Raw genomic sequence first — 18,266 nt, forward strand, 5'->3', positions numbered from 1 at the left:
AATACCATTAAGAAACACAGAACTAGAAAGAGACCCACAGAACATCCTGACTCTGATATAAATATCCAGCCAATTGGAAAGAAGTGGAGTGAGACAAACAAATGAGACTGAGTGGGCCATTAAGCATGGAGGGGATCGCTGAGAATGGTACACACAAAGATACATATACACAGATGACACCCAGCTCTCCTCACTCCTCCTCCACCCTGTTGTCAGACTATTCACCCAACATTCAGTCTTGGAGGGCCCCAGTTTTCTCCAGTTAAACACTGAGAAGACCGAAACCATCAACTGGCCACTACCAGAAGTTCCAGAACCAGCGCTGCCAAATCCATCACCCTACCTGGGTTGGGTCTCAGGTTGAAGCTGATTGTGTTCATAACCTCAGCATCTTATTTGATTCGGAGCTGAGTTTCCAACCCCGTAGGCTCTCCATTATTAAGATTGTCTAATTCCAACTCTGTAACATTGCTGGCCTCCACCCTTCCCTCCACCCATCTTTATCTCTGTTGACTTCAGGCTTGTGCATTACATGGCTTATGCAGACCAGCCTCCAATCTGAGCTCGTATAAAACTGAACCAGCTCCCTCAACCAATGTCCCAGTCCTTCCTGATCTACATTGACTTGTCGTCCTCTAACTCCCAAATCTGTAATTCATTCCATGTCACCATTACCCCCTGTCTCTGTAACCTCCTCCAGTGCCCCCTCCAAACATTTCCATTCCTACAAGTCTGGCCTCTTTTAAACCCCTTGTTACTTTCACCTTATCACAGGTGACTGTACCTTCAGCTTCCTAGGCTCCGCATTCTAATTCACTAAACTTGTCCACTCTCTCCTCCTTCTTGAGACTCTGCTTAAAACCCATTTTTTTGACGAAGCTTTCACATCTTGTTTAGCTCCGAGTACACTTTTTCCTATTATACCATTGTGAAGCAACTTGGGTCATTTTTCTACATTAAAGGCACTATATAAATCAAAGCTATTGTAGTGAGGACAACATAAGCCGAGAATAACTGTTCATGATATTAGCATATTTAAATGTGTTAAGACGAGTTGTGAATGGAAGAGTGTTAGCCAAATGGATTAAACATTCTTGTACTAATATCCCAAAAAGGACAAATGTGATCTATTCTGCAGACCATGTAGGCGATTGCTTAAGTATACAATACAAATTGCACTGGCCCGTCTAATAAATTAGTAAACTTAAAACACAACTGTTAAACTACTCAAGCTGAATATTCCACTTTTTATTAATTCTTTGACCTGATCCGAGGTCCAGCAACTTACAGTAAGAATATCATTCCCAGCACATCTCCATTCATATTATGATGGAAAATGAATGGATGAAGCCTTTAAAACTTTAATCAAAGACCCTTTACTTCTTCAGAATTATGCACTTGGGTCTTCTACGCAGGTTGGATGCATTTAGTTGTATTTTAATAGAGAAACCCAAGTGAAGGGTCAGCGCCCATAAGGCAGGGTACCACTAAAGTTGAAACTACAGGGAAAGAAGGTGAGTTGGATTAAGAGCTAGTGATTAAGCCATGCCAAGCAGGAGGAAGTAAAGAGTTCCACAGAATGAGTTAGCGTAGAAGTCAATGTAATGAGGCTTAATTTCAAAATGTAAGTATGCAAGTTTATATAGAGCCGTATCAACCCTCAAAGTCTTATTGAAACTCCTCAGTCCAGCTCCAATTCATTTACTTTGTGCTTTAACAGGGGTCTACTGGTCAAGCATTATTCTGAAACCCATTACTTGGAAAATGGAACTGAAGTGGTAGCAACACCACAATTTCTGGTATTTCTTTGCTTATTTATTTAATAACAAATGGTTGATGTAATTAAAGTGTTTTACATTGTAGAATTCTGTTGATATTTGAATTTGCAATGGTGTGATTTGTCACAGGATCATTGTAATTACCATGGTGTGATTGAAGGCATCAGTGATTCCTCTGCCAGTATCAGCACCTGCACTGGACTCAGGTATATAATAGCTTTCTTTAAGCTGCCTTTTTATTGATAATTATCCTACCACTTTCTCCTCTAAGAACCCAATTGACACCAGAAGTCTTGTTCAGCTGATCCATCATTTCCTTCATTGCTCACAAATGTGAATGGAAAGTTGAGGTTTGGGCCCACTCGAGGGGGTGATTTAAGATGGTGTTCCCTGTCTCTAGATGGAGATATCTAACCAAAAGGATGCACTCGGGCAGACCAAGACCAATGAGACCCACTTCCACCAGTGATAGCTGAATTTAATTAATAGCTATCTTTGTACTTTGTCTTCCAACAATATGGTTGGAAGACAATCAGCGTAGCTAGACTGACACTTAGGCCGGAATTTTTCGCTTGGTGTGTTGCCCAACATGCATGAGCATGAAATGAAGCACAATGACGTCAAGCGAGCGTCCTGATGTCATAGCGCACTCTTGCGATGTTTCGCTCAGCAGGCGAGCACAAGAGGCCGCAGGGCGCCCGCCAACAATTAAGCGGCTTATTAAGGCTTAAATTAAATTAAATTAAACCAGTTAATTAAATCGGATTTTTTTGCTTTTTTGATTGTTTTTAACAATTTTCAATTCTTTATTTACGTTTTTAAAATGCTTCAGCTCCCTGAGGCAGTCCTGTGCCTTCAGAAAGCTTTCAGTGCGTGCACCCGTGTGTATGTATGAACTTCCGCGCTCGCCCGCCTCCCGCTGGCAGCGCTCAGCATTGCAGCGCTCGATTCACGCTGGCTGGCCGTTAATTGCCCAGCCAGCGTGAAATCACGGTCAGGGCCCGATCGCGGGCGGTGGTCGGTTGCGCGTCTGCTCCCAGGCCCCGCCTAACGAGGTAAAAATCCTGCCCGTAACCTCTGGGTAAGAAAATCTGAGTTGAAGTACAAAGTGGCTTGATTTTTTTTTATAAACATTGGAAAATAGTGTAGTTTAACAGCCTCTGATTTACAGTTAGGACATGACGGATTAATATACAGTGAATAACGGACCAGTCTGTACAAGGTACAGTATATTTGGCATGAGGAAATGTCCGCCAATTTGTGGAGCTTTGCCAAAAACATTCTACAGTGAACAATAGAAATTGTCTGAAAAGAAGTATTCATTCCCAACTCTACAGATTGAACAATAAAACTGCTCGAGGAAGGCAGTGAAATAATAATTCATTTGTACCCACAAAAAATAAGGGCTATAATTCATCTGGATTTAAGCTATATTTAGTTAAACAACCAAACTGTGTTGGAGAGGATTTCCAAATGAGCTTGCATTAACCTGGTAAAAGAAACTCTTCAGTGTAACTGGACGAGGGGAACTGAAACTATTTTAAATTAGCAATGTCTGTTTAAAATGTTGCTTTCAGATTGAAGTGTAATAAACGAACTGTTATTTTGATCAGATGCCTTTCTCAAAACCATTGCAAATTTTAGTCTTTCAAACTCAAACTGCAAGGAAAGTCTTAGTGAAGAACCACTTAGTCCGGAAGAAAATGGTAACTTTCATAGAATCATACAGCACTGAAGGAGGACATTCAGCCCATCATGTCTGTGCTGGCTCTTCAGTGGACACCTCCCCCCACTCTTTTGCCCAATATTTTCAGGTCTTTTTCTAATTCCCTTTTGACATGGAAATATATCGCCGTCTTTCACTGTCACTGGGCCAAAATTCTGGAACTCCTTTCCTAACAGCATTGTGGGTGTACCTGCACCACGTGGACTGCAACAGTTCAAGAAGGAGGCTCACCATCACCTTCTCAAGGGAAATTAGGGATGGGCAATAATTGCTGCCCCAGCCAACGACGCCTACATCCTGTGCAAGAATAAAGAAAAACTGGGCCTTTCAGAGAGGAAGACTGAGCATCTCCATACCAAGGAAATAGCAAATAAATTCCTGCTCATTCTGTACTTTTATAAAAAGGCAAGCATTTTGAATAAAAAGTATTCCTCCTCTCAGAAGGAAAACTGGAAATAAGAACACTGGTCTTGTACACCTTAAAATGGAACACCAGTGAAAACTGGGAAGTAAGAGTACTGGTCCGAACTGTTTTTTCCCCTGTGGGCTGGATTTTCCCTCCTCTCTAACTTTTGTGAAACTTGATCATCCTTTAACAAACACATTGCTTACCTCAACGTATAATGTTGCTTTCTAGGGGCGCCCTTACGGCTGGGAATAATGTCTACTTAATTGAGCCACTGGAAGGAACTCAAACTGGGGAACATGCGTTGTACAGACAGGAGCATCTGAGAGTTAAACGTGGATCGTGCAGCACACGCAACTTTACACTTTATGACATCGGACCCAAGATGGCTGCACTTTACCAACCTCCTGTCAGGGTATATCACTCCTGTGAACTATATGCACGTTTGTGATGCTTTCATAATTACGAATTAAACATTTGTATACATGCTAACGTGTTAATTCTTACATTTCATGTTAATAACTGCATTCAAATTGCCTATTTCTCCCCCCTCCTTTTTTGTTTAGAGATTTGCACAAGCTTCTCAAAGTACCCGATACGTGGAACTTTTCTTAGTTGTTGATAATGCTGAGGTAAAGCTACTCTTAAAATTATATAAGGTGTTTTTTTTTTAAACCAGTTACATTTTCACAAGTTGCTTTGAATATTATTGACTCACCAAATCTTTCAGCACCTGATTTCAAAGAAAATAAATTTCCAAATCTCCATTCCAGCAGAAACATTATTGTTTGTAAAAGGTTTCTCATATTTGTGTTATATTTCTGCTGGTCAAATTGTGGCTGACAAACCGTTGTTCATCAGTGGGTTTGAAACTCTGTCTAATTTAACAATTAGTTACAAAATCTGCCAACCATGTTGAAGACCCTTAATAACTCATGTAATGTTACAACCCTCTGAAGCACCCATTATTAGTTTGAGTCCCACGGTTGGTTGTTATCCTATTTTCTTGTGTGCATGTGGGAAAATCCTTGTCACTCGATTGTTGCCTAGTATAATTGTATAATAAATTAAACCTGCTCCCTTTTAAGATGGGTTTCATTTGTCCTGTTGCTGCTCAGTGTGGAGTTCATGTTGCTATAAGTGCTCAGAGACTTCGCCTGTGTTTGTGAAGGCACGCACACACAGGTTGTATGTCAGTAAACATTTAAACTAACCAGTGGGAGGGAAAGATAATCAAACTAAGGCTGAACGATGCTCATTATATAAAATGTGATTTTGTACCCTGGTGAGTGTTTTTCTTTTGTGGGTAGATTTGTGCAACAACTTGGTTTATATCTGTCAAGGTCATTTGGATATTTTTTTTTTCATTTCAGTACAAAAAATTGAACAGAGATTTCCTAACAACACGACAGCGTATGATGGAGATAGTGAACCATGTAGACAAGGTAGTATTTGTTTTATTTTCTAGGGTGTGGGAAGCTAAAGAAAAGAGAACAAAACACTCACACACATGGTGTGAACCTGAAATAGAAGAGAAAATACTGGAAATATGTCAGGTTGATCAGTGTCTGATAGAGAAGTGCAGATTATTGATTAGGGTGGGACCCCTCACTGGAACTTTATTTTGATCACCTCTAAAAGGATCATAAAAAGGGGAAGAGAACATAGGTGGTTGTCAAATATGCAAATAAATTTCTCACAAAGGCAGTCAGTCGTTCATAAATAGTTAAGTGATGTTACACTACATGAAGGCCATGTCGGGCGTTTAAAAAGGTTTGGAAGTGGTGAATGAAGGTCTTTTCTTTTGACTGAAAGGTTTCATGTGAAACACATTTAGACAATTTCAACCCAGTTGGAGGTGGTTACAATGTGGGTCTAAAGTGAGCAGCCGCACTCAGAAGGGCTACCAGTATTCCTGGTGGCTGGCCTAGGGAAACAGAAGAACACGGTGGTAATATAGGCATGGCTGTTCGTAAGGTTGAAGCCCATTGCTGGACAGGGAATTGGAGCCCGTTTCATGTGTGAAATTACCGGAATTTAAACCTTTGACGACTCTATGAATTCCCGCAACTAAAAAATATTAAGGGGCTTGATTTTCCTGTATCCATTGGAGTAGAAGAATGAGAGGTGATCTGATTGAAACAAATACGATCCTGGGGGGACTTGACAAGTTGGATGCTGAAAGGATGTTTCCCCTTGTGGGAGAGACTTGAATTAGGGGACACAGTTGAAAAATAAAGGGTCTCCCATTTAAGATGGAAATGAGGAGAAATGTTTTCACTGAGGGTTGTGAATCTTTGGAACTCTCTTCCCCAGGCAACAGTGAAGGCAGTCAATGAATATTTTTAAGGCAGGGGTAGAGTCAAGAATCTATCCGGGGTAGGCAGAATGTGGAGTTGAGATTACAATCAGATCAGCCAGGATCTTAGTGAATGGCAGAGAACACTCTAGAAGCCAAATGGCCTAATCCTCCTAATTCGTATTTTCGTAGGTAATTTATTCAGAATACTTTTAATAAATACTTAATTCAGTAAATTGGATGGACGCTTATAAAACCTTCATTGTGTATTGCAGTGTGTTGTTCTGATTTTGATTTTCACTCCTTTTTCTGTTAGTTGTACAGATCGTTAAATATCCGGGTAGCATTGGTAGGGTTAGAAGTGTGGACCCGCTCAGACAAAATCGCTGTCAGCTCAAATCCCGATACTACTCTGGATAACTTCCTTAAATGGCGTGGACAGGAGCTACTATTAAAGAAAAAGCACGATAATGCACAGTTTGTCACGTACGTACCTGTGGAGAACACCAAACTCCGAAAGAAATGATTGTTAGTGTCATATAGATATATAGTTAACTGTGCATAAGAGCATTGGCTGCTCTGGTCTAAAAATTAGATCAATTTTTACAGAAGAGATTGTACTTCTGAGATCCTTTTGAAAATGTATTACATTTTTAGATCTATTTCCATGTAAATCTATAGATGCTTGTTCATATCATACCTGTATAATATTCCATAGGATTGGGGAATTGCCCTCTGTCCAACCATCTTCAATTGCTTCGTCAATGACTCCACCCTACCCCTTGCCCCTGACATAATGTCAGGAGCCTGCTTATTGACGATACCACAGTAACATTTTAGCTCAACTCCCCACCCCTTTGATAATGAGGCAGCAAGACCTATGGCAGGACCTGGATACCATCCAGGTGTGAGCTTGATGCATTGTAGCTAACATTCACTCCATATCAGCAGCAGTAAGGGGCCAGCTGAAAGAAAAGGCTCCACCACCTCCCTTTCATTTTCGAAGGCACTGCCATTGCTGAGTCCCTTCCCTCATCAATATTTCAGGAGCCACTGCTGACCAGAGGTTTCACTGGAGCAGCCATTTCAAGACCAAAGCTACAAGAGCAGGGAGAAAGTTAGGTCCCCTGTAATAAATGGTCCACCTCTTGATCCTTCAAAGCCTATCCACCATCTGTAGGACTGGAGTCCATAGAATACTTGGCTTGGTTAGGTGCAGCCACCACAACTTTCTAGAACCGTGACACATTCCAGGACAAGGCTGTTCGTTTCATTGGCATCGGGCTCATTATGCACTCCCTCCAGCACGTTTGAACCACAGGTTGCAATCCATTAGCTCAAATTAACTTCAACAGCACCTTCTTCCATGTTGAGAAAGATAAAATATCAATGTCATAGGGCACTAGGAGCAATGATGCCCCTTCCCAAGACACACAGCATCCTGATTTGGACACCTCACTGTCCCTTCATCATTGCTGGCTAATGTTCTGGAATTCCCTTACTTAACACCATTGTGGAAGCAACATCACCACAAGTTCTGCAACGATTAAGGAGAAAGGGAAACTCAGGATGGGTAATGAATGTCCACTTGCCAGTTTCGTCCGCATCCCGAGAACAGATTATAAAATAATTATTGCCTAAAATTACGTATTGATTCGTTTAAACAGCTTTAGGTTTTCATGAAGAATTTCTATGGCTTTAATTACTGCAGTGTCGAGCCAGCATTCTTAATATCATTCCATTAGTTGCAAAGGGTTTGAGAATGTGCATGGGTTTTCTTTGTATGATCGAAAATGAACTGTCATTACCACAATGCTATTAATATTTGCAAAAGAAACCTTATGGCTAACATTAAATATCTCTTTTCAGTGGAATAAGCTTTGAAGGATCAACTGTTGGATTAGCAACAAAATCTGCCATGTGTTCCTATCAGTCTGGTGGTGTGAATGAGGTGAGTTATACAATGCTGCTATCTTCATGGTACCTAGTACAGTTTCCTCTTTAGAAAGTCCCTCTTCTTCCAAAATTGTAATTTAAGAACATCATTTACAAGATTAAAAGAGGTGGGGTTAAGGGACAGACAACCCTAGCAATGGAACGCCTGATTTTTATTATGGGGCAATAAAAGGTTAATCTGTAAATCAGTCTTGTGGGAAAGTCAGAAATTGGGGGTTATGAATATGAGATGGTCACATAGAAATTCAGGAGAAACTTCTTTATGCAGAGAGAGGTTAGAATGTAGAACTTGCTACTACATGGGGTGGTTAATGTGGTTAGCATAGAAGCACTAAAGGAGAAGCTAGATAAGTACATGTGGGAGAGGGGAATGGGAAGTTCTGCTGGTAGAGCAGTGAAAGCTGACTCATGTGCAGCAGGGATACTGACATGGACCTGTTGAACCAAATGGTCTCTTTCCGTGCGACTGGGCAGAATCTTCCGGTTGGCGTGCGGGGATGGGCCTGACACGCCGACGCATAAAGTGACGAGCAATGACGTTGGACGTGTGTGCTATCGCGATATTTCGTTCGGCGGGCGCACGCCTGAGTCGGCTGCGCACCCGCTGAAATGCTAAGGGCCCATCAAGGCGGGCGGGCTGGGCAGGAGTGGGCACAGAGCCGATCACCGCCCGCGGGTTGGCTGCGCACCACCACGGGCCAGGGTAATGCGCAGCCAGTAGCGCTCAGCGCTACCTGTGCGGGCGAGGGGAGGAGGGAGAGCCTGGGCCTGCGAACTTTTAATTCGATTCTGTCATGATTTTATTATACATTCGATCTCCCTGAGGCAGCTCCGTGCCCAGGGAGATTGCTGGGCTCTTTCATGCGCGTGCGTGAAAGAGTGCAGGCCCCGACTCTCTCTCCCCCCACCTCGCCCGCACAGGTAGCGCTGAGCACTGCCGGCCGCACACTACGCTGGGCGGGCCTTAATTGGCCCGTCTGCGTAAAATGGCGGCGCGCAGCTCATCGCAGGCAGCAATAGGCTCCCGCCCAGCCCCCTCCCGCCCCCCCCGGCCATAGGAATAATCCTGGCCATTGTTTCTGTGAAAGTTAAACAGTTTCAGCTACAGCAGCATTTTCACTAACTTTTGTGGTAATGTATTTTTTTTGTAATCATGTATTTTTGTAACACAAGTTATTCAGTGCTATGATAATTGTAACCTTAATCAAATCTCATTACTTGGACTCATGGTTGTAATAATTTAATAATTCAAATAATTAAACTTAGGACCATAACAGGAACCCAATAGGATTGGCATCTACGATTGCCCATGAGATGGGGCACAATTTGGGCATGTCCCATGATGAAGATCACAGTACATATTGTAGCTGCGACAGAGCAGGGAAGAACAACGGTGGCTGTATCATGGCGGAGAAAACCGGGTAAGAATAGAACTGTCTCCGACAAGCCCAAACAAGGGAACCAGTTGCCTGGCTGTCAGTGTGATGTTATGCAGCTAAATACTTGGAGAAAACAAAGTTTGATTTCAAGTTTTTAGATTTTTGGCATGGTGAGGAAATAAAAATGTTTGGATGGTTTTGTGCCCTTAAATAGCATCAAGTAGCTATTTCCACCAATATGATCAACCATGAGAGTGTCCCATTGTAAAGAATGATATCTAACCACTTGTTAAGTTCTAGGTTGAACAACATTTTATTGGCCAGATTTAAAATTTGTTTACTGAGGGAGAACCTAACAAGAAGAGACGCCCAGTTATGTTGTCATTTATAGCACATCAATTAACAGCAGTAACGCACTTTGGAGAAAGACTCTGTGTTGTAATTTAAGTTGGCACGACATTATAGTAGACTTTTCCTTTTGGTGATGCTGAAGTAATATAAATGTCAACACTGTCTTGACAGTGTGACGCACACAGTTGAATGCTCTGATTTTTGCAACAATCCGAGTTTCACTAAAATTCTGTTTTGCAAGTTTAAATGTAATGCGAATCTAACCCCAAATTCTTATTGGCTGCTCTCGTCTTTATTGGTTTTTTAGGCTCGTGTTTCCCAGAAGCTTCAGCAGCTGCAGTCAGCAGGAGGTGCAGAAGTTCTTGGCGTCTGGTATGACGGACTGTCTTTTGAACAGCCCCAGAGCAGATGAGCTGTATGGAAATCCAGCATGTGGGAATCAGTTTCTGGAACGTGGGGAGGAATGTGATTGTGGCACTGTTGAGGTAATACAGAATTTCTTTATTTACCTAGAAGTTTACCTGTTACAGCAAAGTAGCGTTAAAGTATGCACTCTGTTTTAATAGATGGTAAGTTAACTTTTCTATGAACAAAACTTTGACAGGGGACCTAAAGGACACCATTACCAAATCGATATTGTGTATTGAAGTGTGTCAGGACATAGGTTTATACATAGAATGTCTCCCAAGATGAGCTTCTGATGTCGGCTGTGACAGCAGCTTCTCAAAGGGAATTGAAGTCAGATAGTGAAGCAAACCAAGTCAGGGCTTTGCTACTGGTTTCAGAGCAGCATTGCTAGAGAGCGAGGAGCAGGACACTAAACCATGGTCTCAACTAATTGGTATTGCACAGCATAGTTAATAAGGCACAACGTTAAACACAGCAAATTGAGAGAGGAGTGGAAAGCAGGTTGTTTCCAGACTATGGTACATTTAAGGACAGAAAAGACCATGTCAAGTAAACATGAGCCAAGAGGTTTGAAATTCAACCTGACCACCAAACTTGACAATGTAAAGTTGCTTTATCAGGGAAGGGTTTGCCATGATGCTCATTAATCTAAACTGAACTGCACTGCTCCCAGCTATTTCACAAGAATTTAAATACCAGCCCAACATCGGAGATCTGAAGAAGAGTCATACAGACTCAAAACGTTGACTTTGTTTCTCTCTCCACACATGCTGCCAGGCCTGCTGAGATTTTCCAGCATTTTCTATTTTTGTTTGATTTCCAGCATCCGCAGTGTTTTGCTTTTATCGGAGATCTGTAGCTGTACAGTCTGTACATGTGAGCTCTTTCGAAATACTTGGCAGAGTGAAAAATTGAATAAGAAAATTGGGAAGCATTATTTGTTGTTGGTGTCAAATTCATTTTCTGTTTGACAATGACATATTTGTATAATTCAAATGCCACTGCTTCCTGAAATTGCTATTATCTCGGAGTTAATCTTTTCGCTCTCGCTCTCGCTGTCACTCTCTCTCCTACCCACTTCCTCCACTTATTAAGCCTTTAACATTTCCAGATCATTGTTTATGACTGAATGTCCCATTGCCTTGCATGACAGTTATTACTAGGATTACTAGTTATTAACAGGATACTGAAAGTATAAAGACCTAATTTTCAGATTGCATGCTCCTGGTAAGGAGACTGCTACCACAGGAATGCCACTTGGGAAATCACACTGTTTCTCGCCATTTTCCGTCCACTAATATTAAGGGACAGAAACACAGGGATTGTGCGTCATCAGGACTTTCAGCTGGTGCTCCTGGATGGTGAGGTTCCGCAGGGTGGGTGTCCATCCAGAGGATCAGCCCTTATAAACCATATAATCATGTATTATGTTTCTGTGATATTCATGTTTCCATTAAAAGAGACTGGAAAAATCCTGGAAGCTAATTCGTAACGAGTTATCACATTCTGAAGCCACTGATCATACCAATGATCCTAGCTGGCCTTCCATTCATCAGTTCCTGAGGATCAGGCCTACTGGAATGATGTTAGGACAAGGGACTCCTCTTGTATTGTGTCTGCCCCATATCAATGCCAACATGAGATTCCTCTATTTACAGAGCAACACTTTTGCTCAATGGGCAGTCGTGCACCTGACCCAATCGAGCGTGAAATGACGCGCATTGACGTCAGCTGAGCATCCCGGCGTCAACGCCCAGTCGCGCGATATTTCGGTCGGCGGGCACGCACCAGAGTCAGCAGCACACCTCCCGACAATTAGAAGGCCTGTTAAGGCCATTAAATAATTAGTTAAATTATATTTTTCTCTACCTGTCCAACCTTACGGTTGGGAGGCAGGCAAAAAGACCAGGTGGCCTTTGCAATTTTTTGGAAACCTCATCCATGAGCGGGATGAGGCTTTCTAAAAACAAATAAAAATAAAATAAAAGTTTTAAAATTTACTTAACAACATGTCCCTGCTCATGTGACAGATTCACATGAGGGGACATGTTTTATTACATTTTTCAAATCTTTATTTCTTCTTTTAAAAAAAACGCCTCACCTCCCTGAGGCAGTGCTGTGCCTCGGGGAGATTTTCAAGCGTTCACTCGCGCGCATGCATGAGGTTCGCACTTGCACTGCTTGCTCTCCTTCCCCCGCCCACACAGGCAGCGCTCAGCGCTACCACTCACCTATCACGCTGGGCAAGCCTTAATTGGCCCGCCAGTGTGAAATCTCTTCCAGCCCCGATCGCGGGCGGTGGTCAGTTTCCCACTCAACATGGGAAAAATTCTGCTCCCAATCTATGCAACTACCAGAAGATGAAGGCTGGCTTTAATCTTTGGTTCACGTGTCATTCTCAACTAATTTCTGATCTGAAGTGTATGCAGATGCAGTAATGGTGTAACTTGTTTGAAAGTGCAGTCATCTGAAGGTTTGTTAGAATTATTAATGCCTATAGATAATACTGATTGGTGTTTACCCTTGCAGGAATGCACCAATCCTTGTTGTAATGCTACAACCTGCAGATTCAAGGAGGGAATGGAATGCGCTGACGGAGAATGCTGCCAGAATTGCAAGGTACAAATACAAGTGACCCATGTTTTTATATTTATTCCTGGTAGTAGTATTAATCTGTACACTTGAGGCTAAAATCCAGACTGACACTCTGCAGCATGGAGGAAGTTGGAGATGCGTTATTTCAGATGAGACATTAACCAGAGGCAGCTCCTGCCTGTTCAGATGGATATTAAAGAGAGCACAACACAATTAGAAAGAGTAGTGAGTCCTTTCAGTGTCTTTCCATTGATTCTTCAACCAATATTGCTAAGCGTTTCCGTGTTGCGTGTAATCGGTGATCCAGTGAATTGAGTTATTTTTAACAGGTTTTTTTTCTAATTGAAATTTCCACTAGCTCAGTTGGTGAATATAAAGTCTTTCAAGAACCAGCGCAATCAGGCAGCATTTTAGAACGCTTTTTGAAAAAATATTTCTATTAAAATTACTTCTTGATGTATTTATAAGTGTTAGCCTGGTGCAATTTTATTAACATATCTGAAGATCCCCCTGTGGGGTATATGAGAGAGACAGCCCTTGGAACAGACAAACAGCTTTTGTTGGCTGTCTGTTGCTCCTTGTTTGTGTGAATTATTTGCAAGTCAGAAATTCCTACTGATTCAGGGTCTTGTAATCTGCATTCTGTGATGAGGTACTGCAGCTCAACATTTGTTTTGTACCGTCATGTTTCAACTTAAATTACTTTATTTTTTAATTTGTGAGGTGGTCTGTTTGCTTGTTTTAATCCAGATCAAGCCAGCAGGTCAAATATGTAGAGCCACAAAGCACGACTGTGATCTGTCCGACTACTGCAATGGTGTGAGTGCTCAGTGTTCAGAAGATGCCTTCAAGATGAATGGTGCTCCCTGCAGCAAAGGGCAAGGCTACTGCTACAATGGACAGTGCCCTACTCATCAACAGCATTGTGTTACTCTGTGGGGAACAGGTACTTTTTGCAAACGATTCATTCCCTCAATCTGAAATCACCAAAACGGCCTCACCTATGCCTTCCACTCTGGGATTGATATTGCTCCAGTATCTAAATTCTGTTTTGTAATTTGGTGTGACCGCTCTGAAAGCGGCTGTACGTTAAATAGTTTTTCAGCCAGCTCCAGTTTGTGGAGTAGACTGCTCTGGATCTCAGTAGCGGAGCCAACAGTTGGCTGTCATGGGTAAACTTAAGAAACAGCACATGACTTATCTGCCCGAGTGTCTTTTTTAAATCTAATTTTATTTTTTAATCCTTTGTTTCCTTGTTTGAATTTGTAATGAAAGGATCAAACATTTTTAATTTTTTTGGAAATATTTTTAACTTTTTAATGTGGTTTTAATATTTTAGCTTCTGTTAAAGAGAAACATATAAATTCAACATTTGAGAAACCATTGGCAATGACATTGTCACAATACAATTGTGCCACTGTGTTTAAATATAATGATGTAATTCACAATTTATTTTAGCATGCTAATCTGCTTTTTAAGAACAAGTTAAGATCCAAAAATGCCTTCATTTATTATTTGGAAGTTGCTAATTTGCCATTGTTTATAAACATAAAAAGGAATTCTGTTCCTACAGCCATAGTTTCACCAGACTGCATCTCATTATTTAGTATGTCCCTTTCTAATATCAAGCATTTAAAATTTGCAGCAAGTTAGATTGCAAATGCTGTAAGGGGTCGCCCAGTTAAGACAGAGGTGAGGAGGAATTTCTTCTCCGAGGGTAATGAATCTGTGGAATTCTTTACTGCAGAGGGCTGTAGTTAAGTGTTAAGTATATTCAAGGCTGAGATAGACAGATTTTTAATCAGTAAGAGAATCAAGGGTTATGGGGGAAAGGCAAGAAAATGGAGTTGAGGATTATCAGATCAGCCATGATCTCATTGAATGGCGGAGCAGACTTGATGGGCCAAATGGCCTACTTCCGCTTCTATGCCTTATGGTAAGATTGAATCATCTTGTTACTAATTATAAATAGTGGGAAGATATGTACATTCTGAAAACTGCAAAGATGAATTTGAAAAGAAAGGACTAAATTTTTACAATGCTTAAAGAAATTGACCAGCCTTGATGGTTAGTAAGATAGCATTAAAAGGGATTACATAGGATATACAGTACAGAGACCGGCCATTTGACCCAACCAGTTGATGTTGGTGTTTATGCTCCACTTAAGCCTCTTCCCATCTTTCCTCAGCTAATTTTATCATCGTAATCCTCCCTTAAATGCTTGTCTAGCTTCCCCTTAAATGCACCTAAACTATTCCCCCTCTGTGGTAGCATATTCTACACACTCACCACTATCTAAGTAAAGAAGTTTCTTCTGAATTCCCGATTGGATTTCTCAGTGTCTACCTCATGTTGATGGCCGCTAGTTATGCTCTTCCCCACAAGAGGAAATGTTCTCTCTGTATCCAGTCAGTTAAAACCTTTCATAATTTTAAACACTTCTATTTGATCACCCCCTCAGTCCTTTCTCAAGAGAAAAGAGATGCAGCCTGATGATCCTTTCCTGATGCATATACCTATACAGTTCTGGTATCAATCCGTTCCTGATGTTCACTCATACCAGAAATGAGGGGGTACATTCAAGACGTAACTTTTTAAGAGGTTTCAAACGACAATGTGGGACCAGGAAAGTTGAAGCAATGAATGAGATGAAGTGCTAAAATAAAAACTCTGCAGAGACATGGGACATCCTCACATTTGCTCCTGCTCTATCACTGATTTCACTGGAAATGCAGAGGAAACCTAACACTGTCCCTGCATAATGGCAATGTTACAGCAGCGGAGCAGAAACAGCTCCAAGGAAATTCTCAGCCATAACCTGGTTTCGGACTAATTTCATGCTAACAATGGCATTGGCATAAAATGGTGAAAAACAGATGTCAGTAGAAATACACCCACTTCACCACAGACACAAATTGAGGACTTGCACAATCCCATGGAGATGTTCTGAGGTTGGAGATTATATCAGCTTGGTTGGAAATTATGTTGACTTTGTGCCCACTGTTCATAATACTCTAAGTTATTTTTTGCTTTGAATAATCTCCAATAGTTGCCATCTGCCATGTATCATATTTTTCTATGGTTGCATTAATTAAACTCAACAGACTTACTGAGTTAAGAGAAATATTTTCTCTGATATTGTACAGGTGCAACGATGGCGCATGATGACTGCTTTCAACAGAATATGAGAGGAGATAAATATGTTCATTGCAAAACAGCTAAAACTGGTTATGAAGCCTGCCGGAAAAAGTATGAACAACTTTTTTTCTTTTTTGGAGCCGTTGGTGGCTGTGCCTTTGGCTACCTGGGCCTAAAGCTCTGGAATTCCCTCCCTAAACCAACCACCTCTCCTCCTTTTAATTCTGATCCTGTTCCAAACTTTGTCGGATAATATTGCTCTGAAGTGCCTTGGGGCATTTTGTTACGTTATAGGCAACATTTAATTGCCTGCAATACTGAGGGAACCCAAACTATCCTGATATTAGTGAGCAGGTGTCACTTGATGGCACTATTGATGACCACTTCCAACAATTGACTGATGCTTGAGATGATAGCGCAGTACTTAGCTAGTTACATTCATGGTGTTTTTTGCTGTTGGGATGTACCTGAGCAATCTTCTATACTGTTGGGTAAATCCCAGTGTCATACTTATAGTGAACAGCTTATAAAGGAGAGCAGTTATCTCTAGTGCCCAAGTCTTCAGCGTTACATATTGGGTATTGCCAGGGCTCATAATGTTTGCCACATCTAATGCACTCAGCTGCTTCTTAATGGACCTGCAATCAACCAAATTGGCTGGACATTGACATCTATGATGGGATCTTAAGAAAAGACCAAGTACTTGGCTGCAGATACTTGCAAACAATTCAGAGCTGTCTCTTGTATTCACCTCCTGGGCTGTGTTTGAGGGTGCTAAAGTGTTTTTTTTCCTTAAATAAAGGATAAGTGCATTTGCTGTCTGGAGGGTTCCATTGTGAGTCACTTCAGGTGAAGGGGGGGGGGCCTTCTTCCACCTGCTGGTTTCTCAGATGGCTCTAAAGATGTGCCAGACACATTCTCTACTCTTGTGGCTGGATGATCCTTCCAAATTTCTGACACGTCTGCTGTTTAATATGTGCAGGAGGGCTAGAAGACCTTAAAGTGGTATTGCACTGACAGGCAGCAACCTCACCATTCCTTCTCCAGCCATGCCCTGATTAACACTTTTGTAACATGACTGCTGATCGGTCTTGGAACAGATCTGAAGGCAGTAATGAGATGTACGAAGCTCTGCTTTGAGAGAGTCTTGACTGTACTGGAACCCAAAGCCTCTATGATTGCAGGTCTAAGGTTTTATGAGTTATTGCAAGTGGGTTTAGAACAGTGGTGGGCAACCCGCGAGACATTTTGTTGACTGTTGCCCGTGCACAGGGCTGCCAGATTCCACTGGTTTCTGTCCACATTTTTTTACTACCAGTATTACTAAAGTGATACGCACGCGAAGCAAGGTCACTTGAAGTGAGGTGCGTGCTGATTGCACTCAACATTGACTGTGAGAGCCATGCATTCCCTCTGCGTCCAATCAAAGCACTGTTATGGTTCAACCGGCACAGTCCCACAAATTCTTATCCATGGGGTCATGGTTCATGCACGTGCCCAATTTCAATCTTGTGGCCCATTGAGATGAAGGGGGAGCCACTCATGCAGCCCACTCACTAGCCTAGGTTGCCCATCACTAGTTTAGAACCTGTGCCTCTGGGAACACCACTGTAGATCTGTTCGGGATTTTTAGGTTTCAATGAAAAATTGTGGGTAAATAATGGCAAAGCTGCCCACGTTTTAAGAAAATACTTGAAATTGTTCATTAGGAACCACTTGAGTTCTAGGAATTGATCACTTAGGCAATCGGAGCTCAGTCTTGAAGATATCATCCTTTTCAATTGAGTTCTCTGTAACGGGCTTTTTTTCCTTTTTGCAGGGATGTTAAATGTGGTAAAATTCACTGCGTCGGAGGAAACAAGTTTCCAGTCACTCAAGCAAAGTATGAACTAATGCTGTTCCGGAACAAATTGTGTAGGGTCGCAACAATAAGCGAAAAAATTGAAATAACCGATGATCCTGGACTGGTCCCTTCAGGAACAAAATGTGGAGATGGGATGGTAAGAAATAATAGCAGGAACTATCATGGTTAATCTTTCTGAGAGAATTTCTTGCGATAGAAATAGGATAGCACCAGGCGGCTGGTGCACACTGGGCTCGGGGAATAATCCCTGCAGCTGGATGGAAAGGGCTGGCCGAAATTGGGTCTCAACGCTCCTTTGAATTAAACTGGTGAGCTGAGGGTGGTCACTGCATTCCAACGTGCCATCTTTCAGAGGGTCATTTAAAC

The 18,266-nt window shown here is 41.8% G+C and overlaps 1 protein-coding gene across 1 annotated transcript in view; it reads left to right on the plus strand.

Moving 5' to 3' along the window:
* The window catches only part of adam8a (ADAM metallopeptidase domain 8a), a 39,428-nt gene that overhangs the window by 5,224 nt on the left and 15,938 nt on the right, over window positions 1-18,266 (plus strand). The window contains exons 4-16 of the mRNA XM_078530765.1: window positions 1,721-1,799; window positions 1,908-1,984; window positions 4,142-4,325; window positions 4,477-4,542; window positions 5,284-5,355; window positions 6,526-6,695; window positions 8,079-8,160; window positions 9,432-9,586; window positions 10,203-10,380; window positions 12,833-12,922; window positions 13,649-13,844; window positions 16,045-16,147; window positions 17,856-18,036. Of these exons, the coding sequence (XP_078386891.1) occupies window positions 1,721-1,799; window positions 1,908-1,984; window positions 4,142-4,325; window positions 4,477-4,542; window positions 5,284-5,355; window positions 6,526-6,695; window positions 8,079-8,160; window positions 9,432-9,586; window positions 10,203-10,380; window positions 12,833-12,922; window positions 13,649-13,844; window positions 16,045-16,147; window positions 17,856-18,036 (1,633 nt within the window). The remainder of the gene's footprint in view (window positions 1-1,720; window positions 1,800-1,907; window positions 1,985-4,141; window positions 4,326-4,476; window positions 4,543-5,283; window positions 5,356-6,525; window positions 6,696-8,078; window positions 8,161-9,431; window positions 9,587-10,202; window positions 10,381-12,832; window positions 12,923-13,648; window positions 13,845-16,044; window positions 16,148-17,855; window positions 18,037-18,266) is intronic.

Source organism: Cetorhinus maximus, chromosome 27 (assembly GCF_964194155.1).
Source record: "Cetorhinus maximus chromosome 27, sCetMax3.hap1.1, whole genome shotgun sequence".
NCBI classification, from domain to species: Eukaryota; Metazoa; Chordata; class Chondrichthyes; order Lamniformes; family Cetorhinidae; genus Cetorhinus; species Cetorhinus maximus.